This window comes from Pungitius pungitius, chromosome 6 (assembly GCF_949316345.1).
Source record: "Pungitius pungitius chromosome 6, fPunPun2.1, whole genome shotgun sequence".
Classification (NCBI taxonomy): Eukaryota; Metazoa; Chordata; class Actinopteri; order Perciformes; family Gasterosteidae; genus Pungitius; species Pungitius pungitius.
The window spans coordinates 3,379,315-3,395,597 of NC_084905.1; the positions used below are offsets into that span (position 1 = coordinate 3,379,315).

Sequence of the window (16,283 nt, forward strand, 5' to 3'; positions counted from 1 at the left end):
TTCAACATTAATCCACCTGCTAAAAGACGTGTAGTGTGTTTGTGCCTGTTCCATAAGTAACCGTGTCATGATCACTGACGCGATGACGGGAGACACGCCCCCCCCCCCCCCCTCCTCTCGCCCCCAGTCCTAACCTCATGTCTGGAAGCGGCCTGCCGTGTGACCTGCACTAAATCCTTCGATGCGTTTAAGCCTCTTCTCTCCCCAACAACTGATCCCAGCGCTGTCCTGTCTGCAGGGCTCCCTCAGGAAAGAGTTCCCCGTCAACGTTGGCGGCAGCGACGTGTGCTTCTTCTGCCGAAAGCGCGTGTACGTGATGGAGCGGCTGAGCGCGGAGGGAAAGTTCTTCCATCGCAGCTGCTTCAAGTGTGAATACTGCAGCACCACCCTACGACTGTCCTCCTACGCGTTCGACGCAGAGGACGGTGAGGCTGCCGATGGTTACTTCCGTGCATCGTGTCCGTTTGTCATAAAGTTTCCGATGAACCACAGTAGCCATTAGGAACCAAACTTGTTGCAAAAGCAGAATAAATACAAATCCATTTGTACGGCTTTAAATGTCTGCACGCATGCGAAATCCTCTGCACACCATCACGTCGGCTCAGTTTGATGCATTTTTTTTTAAAGCCACTGCTGATTAGAAAATGTGACACCCACGCGCCCTCCTGCGGCGCTCTCTCAGAAAAAGAGACTGTGGGAGATGGACAATGCACACCGCAGCCTCCCACCCCACCCGTGGATTTACCGGAGGCACAGAGATAAATGAGCTGAAAGCACACACTTTACCACGTTGCACCGGGCTTCTTTCCTTTCTGTACAAACGCGTATGCCGCCATATTCACTTGAAAGACGCTACAACCATATGACTTTTCAACCCCTTCTGGCTCTTAACATGTAAAGCTCAGCACAAAGACCTAAGTGTTAAGTTACATCACATTGATCTCAGAGATTGTTTGTTTGTTGAATTTACCTGTGGGATTGATGGTCTGAGCCAAGACAGAAGGGAAGATCCTTTCATTGTTCATTCAAAGCAAAGGATAAACTGAACTAAACGTGAGCTTACATGGGATAATTTCCAGATCATGCAATGCATATATGTATTCCTGTATTGAATTGATTTGCATATGTGCTTTGTATTTCCTTTACCCAACAGGGAAATTTTACTGCAAGCCCCACTACTGCTACCGTCTGTCTGGCTACGCTCAGAGAAAGAGGCCTGCTCCCTCCCCCGGTCCGATCACTGCTAAGGTAACCTCTTCCCTGCACCAATTGAGATCCTGGTGGGATTCACGTGGCACAGCATTGACACAAGTGCATTGTTTTTGTTCATCTCTCTCTAAACTCAATTCACGAAAGCTAACACGTGTGAAGCAGCGTAGCAGTTGCGTCTGGGACATTACTGCAGTTGACCTCCTTCATCTGTCTTTGCAGGAGAACCAGGGGCCCCAATCTCCTACGGCGACCGTGGATGCCCCCGGGAGGGCGGCGGCGGCTGCATCGCCCTCGCCGGCCGAGCTCCAGCCCTCAGGTACCCCGCTTTACTCTCTTGCTGTGGTGGCTGCCCCCTACCGTCTGGTGACGGGCACGGGAGCACGCCTGCGCACCCTCCTCCGCACGCTCTCCTGGACCTGCCATCAGGTGGCCCACAACCCCCTAGACTCCCCCTTTCTGTGTACCTACTGCATTTACCTCTTCTGCTGTTTCTCCATCAACGTCCTGCTCAACCTCCTCTAGCATGACTCTCTTTTCTTTTCCTTACTCCCTTTGCACACTAATGTCAGTGGGACTGTGCAGATTTAGCTGCCTGTATTGAATCACTGAACCTGCGGCCTGTTCGTGTAAACCTTGTGATTCCCTGTCTCGGGGATTTATTTATCTCTTGAAGATGCACCAGTCATTTTTTGTCACAGACATTTCATGGCTCGGGATTGGTTGAGGCTGCTAAGTGGGGGCTTATCACCCCCCCCCTTCCGGCAGCGGGATTTTAGATTTGAATGGTGCATCTTTGCTTTATTTATTCTTCTTGGCTTGGTCATTAAAAAGGAGTTGGTCAGAGTTCCTTCTGGTCGACTCTTCAGGCAGCACTGTTGGATATTTGTAACTCCATTAACAGATGTGGCAGTAATGTACCAGCTGTTTCATTCAAAATAACATTTAAAACTCACAATCCAGCAGCATGTTCATCCTAGGTAATTACATGGACACGTTCCTGCCTGTTGGTGTTTTAATGAAGAGCCAAGCTTTGTTCTGTTGTGATTGTAACCTCTAGTGGCCTGTGGCTGCTTTCTTTTTAGCTTTACCTTTTCCTGTGTGATGTGTTTCTTTTAAAGCCTGCTTTGTGATGTTTCTTTCTCTGTAAGCTGTTTTGCACCTACAGTATCCCTTCTACTAAACCCACCATGCTGTGACAAAGTGCCTGTATCAGTACTTTTGTGAGCTTTACCTTTCCCCCTCCTATCAGAGCATCCTAAAACTGAAAGCTTGACTAGTGCCTGAATTAGTGCCTGTGATTGGTTCTCCTGTGATTTCCCCCCCTTCCCGACCATCCCGTCTGCGCTGATCCCCTCGACCCCTCACCCCAACCGATCGCTTTATATAGGGCGTCTTTGCTACATTAACTGAATCGTATATATTATTGTAGTATGCTCAACCAAACCAGAAAGAGCTAAACAGAACAGCCTGGTAAGATTAGCAAAAAAAAGCAGTATACATTTAAGTAAGTTATTTAAGGCCTCCTGTAGTCTGGCAAGTTTAGTGTTGTAAATGAAATATTTGAAAAAATAAATGATTTAGTGGACTGTAAAGTCATGGAAAAATACTGTTACAATAACCAAAATATTCTACACGCTTTAGGTGGTATCAGGTCATATATCAGGTGAAGTTCATCTCTCCACTACATCGTAATACACATTTAGCAATAATTATTGTTCCTAATGTTTTAGTAATTCCTAAAATAGTGTTAATAATATTCTTTATTTTAAATATTTAGGGTAGATATGTAACTATAGGAAAGCACCAAAAGGTCCATAAAGCATTTGTAGGGTTTTTATTCAGTTTTGGTTTTAGTGAAAAGGTGTCCTATAACTTAGTGAAATTCTGCCTTATTTAGAGGAACTCCAAACCCAAACAAGCAGTACAGCTGTTTGTCAACATTTCTGATCTATAAAGAGAAGTTCTACAGGGTCCAATCTCCTATTCATCATCACACCTGTCTTTTTTAAGCTATATATGGGTTAATGGGTTTATTTCTGAATTAGAGAGAAATGTTTGATTAAATCTGCTTGAATAAGTTAAGGGACAACAAGTTTAGAATGTTGTAAAAAAACAATTTTGATCCATTTCATATTAACAGAATATATATATATGTATGTACATTCAGTAGATACATTTAGGTTTATAAATATACAGTTTTAAGATTTGCTTCTCAGGATGGGAAAAAGGCAAGGCACCAATCTGGTATTCACACCTGTAGAATGACAGAATCATTTTAGAATGTTAAACTTATGTGTTGATAATATTTGCTGTAGGAATTCAATGCAATAAATTCAGTTCTAGATCTTCAAATGGTGTGTCCTTGTCAGTTTGTTCTCAAAATAGTAACAAAGTAATGTGTATAAAATGTCTGATGGGTTTGATGCACTAGACTACTTATGTTCACATGACAATACATTTTATTTCTATAGCGGTTTAAAAGGTACTCAAAAGCACTTTACATGGTGGAAGGTTAAATAAGATACACAATGAAGCAAAAACTTATCGAGCATCACAGGTTAGAAGCAGCTTTTAAAAGTTTTGAGGGCCGTTTTGAAGGTGAAGGAGAACGCCTGATGTGCTGGGGAGAGCGTTCCAGAGGGTGTGGCCTTGGAAAAGGCCTTGTTTTGTTTAGTAGATCCGTTGCAGTTCATTCACACAGACGGAGGAATATCTTCAATGTGGCCTTTCACTCAGTCCTGCATGGCTCCCCCACCGCACAAGTTCTCTCCTCGCTCTACTGTTGCATGTATATGATTCTCAGTTGCCTTTTTTTTTTTCTTTTTCTTTTTTCGTCTGCTCCTCCCCACCCCGACCCTCATGCCATGCCTCCATTTTCCCTCCGGCCTTCGCCTCCACCAACGACCCCAGCACCGGGGGTAAACGGACTGCAGGAGCCCGGCCTGGCCAAACGTCTGCGGGGAACCCCGGAGCGCATCGAGTTGGAGAACTACCGCCTGTCCCTGCAGAGGGAGGAGGAGCTGGAGGAGGTGCCGGAGGAGACGCTGGCAGAACACAACCTCAGCAGCGTGCTGGACAAGCCCACGGATGCCGACCTGGGCTCCAGGTAAGAAATCAAGACACCGCTGACGTGTGCACTTTTGAAGTGGTACTGTTGTGCGTGGCTGAATTTGGGGATTTTGTACTTGCTGAAATGCTGATGTTAATTGTTGCAGCTGATGCTTTGATGGATGGGTCTTACCTTTGGTCAAAGTCACACGAGAATCAGCATTTATTCACGTGTACATTTCTTTAAATGAGGGATCCAGTTAAGTGACAAACATTTAGTTAAAAAAAATATATAAATCCATCTAACGCACTGCAACGTAGAAACATTTTCAATATTGAACCAGAGTTATTTTTAATAAATAAATAAAAACTGCCAACTCCCACTCCACCACACTGATTTAAAAAAAATATAAATGAACCATAAAGCATTAAATAATAGAAAAGAGTTGAAATTGAAAAAATGAAATCCATTTTCCACTTCTGTTCTTTTTTTTCTGACATCAAATACAATAATATAGTTAATTGTGGCCATGGTTTACTTTTGAGGCTCAAACACACGGAAAGTTAGCAGGTGAACCTTCAAGGAAAAAATACAAATTCTTAAAATCTTCCCCCATACACGTCCCGTGTTTTCCCTCCTACTCGTTCTAACCTTTTGCTCCACCTGTGTTTTCCAACAGTAGCTCGGAGTCGGACATGGAGGAGGAGGACGAGCAGGAGGACCAGGATCTGGAGGAGGAGGAGGAACAGCAGCCTCTCAGCCCTTCAGACCTCGGAGGTGTTCCCTGGAGGGAGGCCGTAGAGCTCCACGCCAAACTGAGGGGCGAGGAGGAGGAGGAGGAGGAGGAGGGGGAGGGGGAGGGGGTGGCGGAGGAGGCGGCGGAGGGGGGCGAGGCCCCGGCCGATGCGCTCAGCAGAGACGGGGAAGAAGACGATGAAGACTACGAGGAGGAAGATGAGGACGAAGATGACGATGAGGAGTCTAGCGACGGTAAATTGTTTTTTTTTTCCACCCCCTTCAAGGCGGTGCCTGTAATGATTGTAAATGTTTGTCTCCGTCCACCTCCTCTTCATCACGTGCCCCTACGTCCACTGTGTTTGTGAGCGTGCACGAATGTGTGTATCTGTGTTTTTCTTTTTTTGTTTTTTGTTGCGCTGGGCCTCCGTGTGCCCTGGCTGACAGAGGGGGACTACTGCCCGTGGGATAAAGAGCTCCAGTCTGGCCTTTGGCTGGAGAAGCACCTCACAGATGAAGAGGATGTTGGTACATTCAAAGGTAGCAGCAATAACGGCCCGTGGATGCGTTTGCAGTGCCTATGAGCGTTTGGGTTTCCTCTTTGAAGGATTTCTGCAACAAGTGTGTGGCTTTTTACCTTCTTTTTTTTTTGGTTTGTTGTTTGCAGTGCTGTTTCAACACGGACTTTGTGTTTGAATATGTGTTTCTTTACTGTGAGCCGTTAACCTGTAATACTTAATACCTCAGTTTTGGTTGTTTATGGCTTCAATGCACTGATCGGAGTTCCCCCTGTAGGTGCTGCAGCTATGTCTTGGCATTGAGTTGCAGCATTGTTGTTTTCAATATGTGGTTATGATTTCTTTCTTTCATGCTTTGATTCTTTTTGCAGTCTAGTGCATGCAGCCTCCCTCTTATGTGTTTAGTGCCACTGCATTCTAACTCTCCCTGCCTTGTTTCTCTTTCATTTTTCTCTTCAACTGCCTTCATCTCCCTTCATCTCCCTCTGACTTCTTGGATCAAAACACAACATGGCCGACTCCCTCATTTAGCCCGAAACCTGCAGATCCAACAAATCCTTCAGCCGGTGGATCCGCTGGACATTCCAGGTTTGGTGAGAACTCGCCTGGAGCAAGACGAGGCGGGCGGGCCGGCCTCGGCCTCCCAACTCTCCCAGCCCTCTGAGCTCACGCAGCCCCCCTCCACAGGTAACCCACCCAGAGGAGCTGAACACCTGGGAAGGTTTTGCCCGAGGCTTTAGGCCTCACAGGGTCAAGGTTCAGGCTGTGCCATTTCCTCAGTGCGGCTGCTGCTGCTCCGTTTCGTGTGTCTGTGTCTGCGACGGGAGGAGCCACCTCCACCAACTAACTCACCTGTCGCTTATGATCATCTCTGATTTTGTACCTTTTTCGTCCCCCTTTTTTTTTTTCTTGGAATGTCTTATTTTGTGCTCAGTGTTTTAATTTGTTGTTCCGAGTCGCTGCGGTGGACCTCATGTTTTAACCACATCCCAGTGCACCACATAACCCCCTTGTCAGTTCCTTTTGGTTTTGTTCTGCTTTGTTCTTATGTGTTCTGCCACGTTCCTTCCCATGTGTCTAATTACTCTACTGTTATTTCCCTGCCATCTATCCCCCCGTTGTTCTCTATCACCTGGTTTGAACGTAGCGCCCGCCCACACATCCGCCCGACACGAGGCAGTGAGGGTCTGGTTGGAGTCCATGTCTGGAGGTAGCACAGACTCATAAGGGGATCATGACCTCCCGTCCTAGACTCCTCCTTTTATCTGTCTGGCCGTTTTTTCTGGAGCATGAAGCCGACCCACTCCGATGCCAGTGAACTCACAAGCTTGCATGGCGCAAGGCTGAAGAGTTCTGCGCTCTTTGGGTCTTGATTCACTTGCCATTCCCTCTCGGCCTTTCCATCCAACTTCAGAAATATGTATTTTCTCTTTGCTCAGCTACTCGTGTATTAAACATAGTCAGCAATCAGAAATATTTATTAGCCAGGTATGTTGGAACAAAGGAGAATAATAAAAAAAAAACTCAGAGACACTTGAGCCTTGCAGCTTGAAAACACCGATGGGTAGTGTGTAAATGGCACTTCAAGTTCAGATATCGAGGCTGCCGAGGTATTTTATTGATTTTCTTTTTAAACGCTCGTCTGAATGTAATGAGAGTCCCACACACAAATTTGAATTCATTGGCAACACTTTTAACGAGGTTAAAAGCTCTGCAATCTCCTTGTGCTCAGACCCACTAGACACCCACATGAACAAAAGCATGTCTACTGTGATGGTAAATGTTATACTGATATTCTAAAAGTCAGTAGATGCCTCTCCCATCCAATTTATTTCAAATGAAGGATTATTGCTCTTCACTTAACCAATGTTGTTAACCTTTTTTTGGCTTTTGCTTGGTTCAAATGTAATCCATTTGCACATTTGAAAATGGATAGCTGCATGTATCTATTACTAATGCTGCCCTGAGCCCAAACCTTTTGTTCATATTTGTTGACTGATTTATAGGATTCCATGAAACTAATGTATGACTTTCTTGCCATAGAACTTTCCTTAAAGCTGTCTTCAGAAATAAAACCAATGGATTTTGGTTTTGCAGCCATTTCATGCTTTCATTTTTTCTTATAACTGGGCTCCACTCTTCAAAACTCTTTTTGACAGATTTTTTCCCCACATAATCTTTGAACTTTGGTTCTCTTCTTTTAACGATTTTCCCAAAAGGAGAATTTATGAAAAGAAATTGAAAAAAAGAATGCCACTCAGCTGACTGTGTCTTTAATTGTCACGTCAGAGCCCTGTGAGGATGAAGATCTGGAAGCAGAAGCCGGGGGTCCAGATACGGACCCGGGAACAGAGATGGATCAGGGTGAGCGCTCGGATCAATTCCATTTTTGGTTCACAAAGCACTCTGCTCCGTTATGATAAAAAAAAATGTTAACTAACGATATAATGCACCGTAACAGTTTAATATATTTTAAATGGTTGTGTCTTTATTATAGATGACATCCCTTCAGATGCGGAAGCTGAGGCTCGTTTGCACCAGCCACAGCGTGCCCAAGGGCTTCTCGAGGATGACGGGAAATCAGAAAGTCTTAAAATGGCCTCAAGTATTGGTACGTGTCCCTAATAATAATCTTAATTTCATCACAAATATTTTCACATGAACTCAAATGAAAAGGTACCATTATTGTTGTCAGAGCCACGCAGCGACAGCCCCATGCAGAAAGAAGAGTTTTCTCTTTCCTGGCTCAAATCTCCACAGCCTGATTCACAGGTGAGATAATTCCCTGGCACGCACGTTAAAGGCATGTGATTTTAGTTACGATTACTAATCTTCTTTTTCTTTTCCAGATAATGAAGTCTCCCAGCGCACGCTTTTTCCCAGAGCCGTTCATACCCGAGGAAAGGCAGACCGAGAGGGCCACTCCTTCTCCTTCCCTCGCCGCCAAGAGCCCGCTGTGCCCGCCCCCTGCTCCAGTCCAGGATCCTTCCTCTGTCCCCTCCCCTACTGTCCCCTCCCCTACTGTCCCCTCCCCTACTGCTGCCGCGCTCCCGGTCAACATCCCTGCCTCACCGCCCCCAAGTTCACCGATCCACCCTCCGGCCATCGAGTCACCTCTCCGGACACCCGTCAGATCGTCGGCCGAGTCCCCCGTCGGCTCCCCGATCCGCTCCCAGCCCGCCCCCACACCGGAGACCTGCGCGCCCAAATCGCCCGTCTACCCTCACCGCTCTATTTGCCCTCTCACGGGCAACCCCCTGTCCCCGATCTGTGCTCAGCCTTTGCCCTGCCAGGAACCCTCGTCCCCCCTCGCCTCCGACTCTCCCGTCAGAACTCAGCCCGTGCCTGCCGTCACCTCGACCCCCATGACCAAAACAGACCGGCGCTCGCCTGAACCCTCAAGGTCGATAGATTCCTCCACGGAGGAGACGCTGTCTAAAAAGACTGATATCATTGAGGAGTTTTGGATGAAGAGCGCCGAGATCAGGAAGAGCCTCGGTCTGACCCCTCTGGACCGCAGCAGTAAAATCTTGGAGAAGGACTCCACCCCTGTCAAGGCTCCTGATGCGCCGGAGGAACAGAAGCCTGCCTTTACAGGCCGAGCGGTCATCCGTAGACTCAACATCACCCTCGAGGGGCAGGTCATCACCCCCATTGCTCCCGCGGAGCCCCAGAGCAATGGCTGCGACCAGAGGGACGTCAGCGGCGGCGGCTCCGGTCTGGGCCTGAACGGGAGCGCGGCCACGGGCCACGCGGCAAGCAGCGCGTCCGACTCCGCCATGCTCACGCCGCCCTCCAGCCCGCCGCCCCCCGTGCCCGCCAACCAGTCTCCGGCCGTGTTCAGGCAGCAGAGAAATCAGGTGTCCTGGAGCAACGGGACAGCAAAAGCTCCCCCCGAGCCGGCGAAGACCAAGAGTCCCGTTCCGGCGCCGAGGACCCACCCGAGCCCCGTGTCCGCACCCAAGCCGGCGCCCAGGAAGGCGTCCTCGCCGCCGGCGGATCCACAAGCGCCTCCGGCGGTCGTCATGAGGGAGAAGAAGAAGCAGCAGCCCCGTCCGCATGATGTGAGGAAGTCCTTCGTGGAGACGGTGGAGGAGATTCCGTTTGCCGACGACGTGGAGGAGTCCTACGACGAGAGGACCCCAGAGACGAGCACGACCCGGTACTACACGCCCCCCACCAGCAGGCCCAGTCGGGACAGACCCCCCCTGCACCTGGCTCTGGCGATGGAAAACGGTAAACCCAATTTCCCCGTCAACCAAGCGCTCAAGAACCAGAGGGCAACTCAGTTCTCCCCGGAGGCCAAGGAGATCGCAGAGGAGAGGATGAAGGCCAGGGAGAAGTCTGTGAAGAGCCAGGCTTTGAAGGACGCCATGGCCAAGCAGCTGAATAAAATGAAAGAGTCCGACGCGAACAAGGGGGCCTCCCCCAAAGTGGCGTGGAGCGTCGCCGCCGACGTCGCCGCCAAGAGCAAAAAGCCCGGCGCGTCGCCACAGCCCTCGGCCGTGAGAGCCCCGGAGTCGAGGAAGGCGGAGACGCTGCCCGAGCGCCTCTTCAGCGGCAACAAGAGCCTGGACAGCTCGGCCGCCTCGTCGGACGGCTCCTCCGCCGGCAAGAGCAAGAAGCGGAGCTCCCTCTTCTCGCCGCGCAAGAATAAGAAGGAGAAGAAGGCCAAGAACGACGGCGGCAGGCTCTCCGACACGGACGAGACTCCGCCCAAGCACAAGTCCCTGTGGAAGGCGGTGTTCTCGGGGTACAAGAAGGACAAGAAGAACAAGAAGAAGAAGGAGGATAAATCTTGTCCGAGCACGCCGTCCTCAAGCTCCACCACTCAGGACTCTGGGAAGAAGAAAACGTCCCCCCCGGCGAGATCATCGGGTACGAAAGGTCATTCGGAGCGATTTTGTTGATTTGTGATGCCGGTTTGTAGCATGTTTTGCAACTTTGTTTGCTTGTTACAGACCTGAAATCACGCAGGAACTTGAGCTTCTCGGAGGAGTCGGACCTGTCCTGCGACGACGTTTTGGAGAGGTCCTCCCAGAAGTCAAAGGCAGACGTGAGTGATGATGGACGCGTTTAACAAACGCCGCTTCTTCACCGTGGCACATTGAGCCTAGCGAGGCCAGCTCGGTCTCACCAGAGACGTTTCCGTCTGCGAAACATCTGCCGACCATCAGTGGAGAGCAGCTGCTCCGAGCCATTCAGCACAACTCCAGGGACGCAAAGATTGTGAACATCTGTAGAAGTTTAGATTCTTGTTGTTCTAGATATTCAGATCCTCTTGAGCGACAGAGGACATTTGGGGCTTATCGAGCATAGACATCTATTGCATCCTCTCCTGTTTAACTTCCTTTGAAAATATACTTTTTCTTTCAATGATTTCTTCCCCCGCCAGCAACACTTGGACATCTTTGACCTGGTATCAGGTCTACAGAAGGAAGCATTGAAGGAGGAGAAACTGGAGAAGGAGAGAAGGAGGGAGTTAAAGGAGAGAAAGAGGTTGAAAGAGAGGCATAATAAGAGAGAGCGGGAAAAAGAGGTTGACCGAGAAAAGGAGAAAGACAATGAAGAGGTATTGTGCAGAAATGGGTTCAAGGATTTTGAATTTCTTCCAAACGTAATTCTACAAAGAAGCAAATTATATTTTACAGTGTAAAGTACACAAAGCTTTTGAGATATTTTTTTAAGTTACTTTATACAATCCTCGTTTAAATTCTTGACCCCAAGTGATCTCAAAACAAATCATGATTAAAAATGCAGCCCCACAAAATGTAATCATCAAAATTACTAAATGAGGAAATTATTCAAAGATTGGGTTCATTAAATATGGACATGACACATTAGGACTATTCAGAAATTCAGCATTTCTATCATTGCTATCCTACGAGTTCCTTTACATGAATCCATTTGCCTTCATTATGTGAGAGTGAAATTCAAAATGTTTGCCTCCACTGCGGCTGTGTGTGTGTGTGTGTGTGTGTGTGTGTGTGTGTGTGTGTGTGTGCGTGTGTGTGTGTGCGTTTCTGGTGGTTTAGATCTGTGCCAGCGAGTTCAGGGCCAGAGGCATGACTCCATCAACCATAAACACATTTAAGAAAAACTCCAACACGCTCCCGCGCTACGCACACAACGAGTTTACATTTTGTTATTTTTCTGATAATATTGATCTGAAATTGGACAGTACGCAGCTCCAGTAACGGGGGGTTACAGCTGCACCGAGCCTCATGCCGGGCCACACGTAACTCAATAAGCGCCCACTGGAATCTAGTAGACGTGTCTCTTGTGACTGTCGTGTTCAGTTCTCTAGATCAGTGAGTGTGTTAGATATATTGCCTTAGAGAGCATTGCACGCTGGCAATAACAGACCTGTCTATCTGCTTTATGTTGAAGTCCTTGGTGTTAGAATTGGAAAAATCTGTTTTTCTTACATTATGTTTTACGATTGACTCATTTCTCATTAACATAGATGTATAAAATGTTGCTGCACCGTGCCTTTTTTTGTGTCGGTGTGGGAACACATTAGCCTGTTTTGATCACACCAGCTGAATTATCATTTATGTTTGTTTGTTTTTATCTTGACCAATTTAACATCTTTATCATTAACCCATTTAATCATCATCGTTTCCCCCCCTTTTTGTTTTGTCTTCCCCAAGTCTGTTTATGTCCCTCACGCACTGGCGTTCAAGAGATCGTACGCCACAAAGGTAGTATTACATACGTTGCCATTGATACACCCCCACCTCCCCCCCCTCCTCCCAGCCCTCAGCGCATGTGCCAGTCTACTGTCATAACACCTCGTGTGCATCTGGCCTAAGAACTAACCGTCCTCTTGGCGTGCATGTGGCAGTCGGACCGCAGCGCCCTCGCACTCACTGCTGCACATCCGCTCTGTTGAAACATGACTTTTCCAATTTGCGTTCCCTTCTCTGGCCACAATGATGCCTCTGGGTGGATGTAAAGGGGCCGTTCCTCTCTGACCGGTGCGATATTAACCTGCCTATCTGTCACTGCGGCACTGTTGCTCCCGTCTGGATACAGGAATAGCTTTTTGACGTTTTCCTCCAGCGCTATTCTCTCTTTCTCTTGACTCTCGGCAGCTTTGATGTCCTCACGACTCGGCTAATGGCTTTTTCACTTACTGTTTTATCCAGGAAGATTTCATAATGTGAACTTGAAGCCTGCAGATATTGTGTTGTATTCCTGTGGAGTCAAGTCTCAAATATCCCGAGCTAGATTTATTTTTTTAGTGCTAGTCAATGTCCCTTGCCTTCTGCAAGATGTAGCCCCCACCCCACCCCCCCCCCCTCTTCTCTTGTTCTTGTTTTTCGGAAAGGCCAGGGCCCCGTGGAGTCAGCGCCTCATATAAGTAGCTTGTGTGTGAGACTTTACTGACCCAATTTTTTTTTATTGTTTTTTTTCACCAGAAAACCTACACCGAGGAAGAGCTAAATGCCAAGCTGACAAGAAGGGTCCAGAAAGCTGCACGACGGCAAGCCAAGCAGGAGGAACTCAAGAGGCTGCACAGAGCCCAGGTAACTGACCTTTGGTGACCTTTTCTCCATCACCTCTGTGCGGTGGACATTCCTTGGTCGAAAGTTTCAGCAACTATTGAGTGGACTGACTTTCCTCTGGATGAACAATTCCTCATTTAGCTCCATCATCAGGTCAAAAGTTCAGTTTGTATAATAATTAATATAACTAACTATTTTCCATTCAGCACTGTCTTAACACACTGAAGAGATTGTGAAGATGGCAACAGCCAGGTGTGATGTGAGCCATTGTCATTGTGACCTCGTTTGCATGCTGATGTAAGCTGATGTGATTAAGGACTCACGCAGCTGCTAGCGTGGCTGCAGGCCACCGGCTGCAGTCTTCTGATGTCTTATTGAAAGTGGGTTGGATGCATTCATTTGTACCGGTTTCACCGAATCATTACTCATTTTGTGCATTTCGGGCATTTCGGGGGCTAAGTCTATGTACTTAGTGTTTGCGTCATGCTGGAAAAACGCTACCAAGTGTTGTTGTGTTTGTGTTTTATGTACAATATGTTCACGGTTATGGGACTCAACAAGTGTTGGGAATATATTTTATTGTCCAACTGCGTCTTGAATTCCAAAACCTGCCAGTCATAGATTACTGTGTTTTCTTTCAGTTGGTGAGTTGTGAAGCTTGCAAGTTTTACCTGCATTTGGATGGTGGCCGTTTCTCATTTCAGACACTGTCTTAAATTTCAGTCACTTTCAGACTTAGGGTATTAAATTCACTGTCATTGATGTTGAAACTCGGCAGTGAGGTTTCCAGTCCACCGACGCGGCGCTGAGCTTCAGCTTAAACCTTCCTCTGGAAGCTGCGACTAGCCGCTCTAAACGCTGCTTCCTTTTAGTGGCTATTTGCAGGACATAAACCCCACTTCTTGTTTTGCTCTTCTAGCTGCACGGCACTGATAAAGTTCAGCACTGTCCGAGGTGGTCAGAATCTGAGGGGGAGGGGGGGGGGGACTTTTGGATCGAGCCATTTCTGTTCATTTTGTGCACCTTCTCATTCATTGACAGTATTCAATATGAAACATTCTTCTCAATACAATGGCTAAGGTACTACATCAGGAGTACAACATGTCATTGATATTGATAGTGAAGTATGTTTAAGTGGCAGTGGTTGTACTTACAGGCTGCATCTCCTCTCTCATTGCCTCCCATTTACTGTCAAACACAAGGGGGGAGAGAGAGGCTGGTGTGTGCTGAATGGGGGAGAACTATGAAATATATGAAGCGTTTTTGGTGAAATTCATGAAATATTTGCCCCGTGTGCTTGTAGACTTTAATTAGCAGCACTCCCACTGTGCCTCCATACGGTTATTTTTAATGAGGCTAAACTGTTGCATTAGTAAACCGTTAATGGGAACCTCTGTAGGAGCCTCCCCTCGAAACGTGTCGCACAAAAAAGTTGTGATTAGTGGTCGATATTATTCTGTGCAGCCATGAACGATAACTTGTTTGTAATGTACGGTGTTTATGCATTTAATTCACAACGTGACTCCATTGTCCGTTCAGATCATCCAGAGACAGCTGGAGCAGGTGGAGGAGAAGCAGAGGCAGCTGGAGGAGAGGGGCGTAGCTGTGGAGAAAGCCTTGAGAGGGGAAGCAGGTAACAAATTATTCATTCTGCACCTCCATATGAAAAGTGTCTCCAGATAACGTCTATTATTGCACAGAATTTAAATCATTTTAATTGAAGTTAAACTTTCCTCCTTAAGTCGATCCCGCCACCCCAAGTGGGAGGTGTGTCGCTAGTGTTACTGTGCAGATGGACAAATTATCCACATTCGATCGTTTGATGTACGGTAATTAAATCTATTTGCATCGTCGCTGACTGAGAGGTATATTTTATCTTTACGTGGTGAATTGTGCCTTTTCTAGATCTCCAAAGGGAACAACAATAATAAAGATGATTGGGATGATGTAACCAAGAAAACTGCATTGACTCAGAAAAGCTGTCCCTCTGCAATCATTTCCACTGAGTTGAACTCGGTCTGCCTTTACAATTTATGCAGCCGCACTGAGGTCTGCATGTAGATCTGTGTGGAGCATAAAGACATTTGCTTCTCCAATGTAATAAGCCAAAATGGATCTGAATAAGGGACTATCACAGAAAATATATTTCCGAGGGGAAGAATACATTATGTGTTACGGTGCAATAATAATACATCATGTCAGCTTTGTATGTGTGGAAGACACTAAGGTTGTCCTCTTTATTGAGGTTACGGTTTATTCCCTCCTTATTTACTCAGTGATGATGGCAGCATAAGCTTTTATCATGCAAATTATTGCACAAACATTTCTTAAATTCAGCCAATTTTCCGAGCAACAAAATAACTTTTTACTTTTGCCATGAGCCGTGTGTCCATCCGAGTATGTTTTAACTTGTTTACTACTCTACTCTCTTAAAGGATTGTATAAAGGTACTTATACATTACCCAAACAGCACAAAAGAAGATCAGGTATTAGATTTCCTGCAGTTTCCTCTTTATTTTTTTTTATCAATGACATGTGGCACTGTAATATAGGCTCCATCTGTGGTGACACACTGCAACATTTCTCCATCTCCGAACGTGTTGACCTTCGTTCGTCCATCACGTGTCCGCCATCGTCAGTCTGAGCCGCATGCGATCAGGAGAATGTGTGTCCCGACATAGATTTGTGTTTGCTCATTCTGGATGTGTTTTTGTCTCCTTCACTGCCTCTCAACGAGGAGAGCTTCTGTACTCGGATCACGTCGCATTTGATAAATACAATCAGAATGCGAGACACCAAATATGAATTGGTTTTAAGGCAGACAACTTTATTACAGTATTTTCTGCAAACGTTTGCCGTGGCTGATTGATACAGATCTTTTTTTTTTATGTGGTGAGTAACAGCAATCCAGAGTTGTTTGTGACTCTGTCTGTTGCACTCAAAGCTCACACTTATCACTCAGCTGCTCTTTCAGTCTGAACTGATTCAATCATTGAATTATTTTTTTATTGAACTTTTGAGCACATGGACTGTATAGTTCATAGCTGTTTGCTGTCAAATTTAAATGCAGGCAATACATAAATAATAATTACTGTGCAAATCACAGGAGGCTTTGTGTGATATTAAGCAGACTGAGTCAGTAAACAGCAACAAAGCAAATCTATGTTGCAGCCTCTTATTATTATAATTTTTCTGAAAGAAAAGCCTTATGCTCAGCCTGACTGCATTTTGCACTGTGGTGAGTAGTGATGGACTCTC

General features: G+C 46.7%; 1 protein-coding gene across 17 annotated transcripts in view; it reads left to right on the forward strand.

Annotated features, from left to right (window-relative positions):
- Positions 1-16,283, forward strand: part of mical3a (microtubule associated monooxygenase, calponin and LIM domain containing 3a) — a 39,787-nt gene that overhangs the window by 15,648 nt on the left and 7,856 nt on the right. For 8 of the 17 annotated variants that reach the window (XM_062562879.1, XM_062562887.1, XM_062562889.1 and 5 more), the window contains 16 exons: positions 239-425; positions 1,154-1,248; positions 1,432-1,528; positions 4,123-4,318; positions 4,941-5,251; positions 5,444-5,536; positions 6,046-6,201; positions 7,804-7,878; positions 8,012-8,125; positions 8,210-8,286; positions 8,364-10,392; positions 10,476-10,570; positions 12,168-12,218; positions 12,939-13,046; positions 14,565-14,658; positions 15,461-15,511. In XM_062562879.1, coding sequence (XP_062418863.1) covers positions 239-425; positions 1,154-1,248; positions 1,432-1,528; positions 4,123-4,318; positions 4,941-5,251; positions 5,444-5,536; positions 6,046-6,201; positions 7,804-7,878; positions 8,012-8,125; positions 8,210-8,286; positions 8,364-10,392; positions 10,476-10,570; positions 12,168-12,218; positions 12,939-13,046; positions 14,565-14,658; positions 15,461-15,511 — 3,829 coding nt within the window. Of the gene's footprint in view, positions 1-238; positions 426-1,153; positions 1,249-1,431; positions 1,529-4,122; positions 4,319-4,940; positions 5,252-5,443; positions 5,537-6,045; positions 6,202-6,661; positions 6,725-7,803; positions 7,879-8,011; positions 8,126-8,209; positions 8,287-8,363; positions 10,393-10,475; positions 10,571-12,167; positions 12,219-12,938; positions 13,047-14,564; positions 14,659-15,460; positions 15,512-16,283 lie in introns of all 17 variants that reach the window. The other 9 variants (XM_062562882.1, XM_062562881.1, XM_062562885.1 and 6 more) reach the window with 7 other exon arrangements.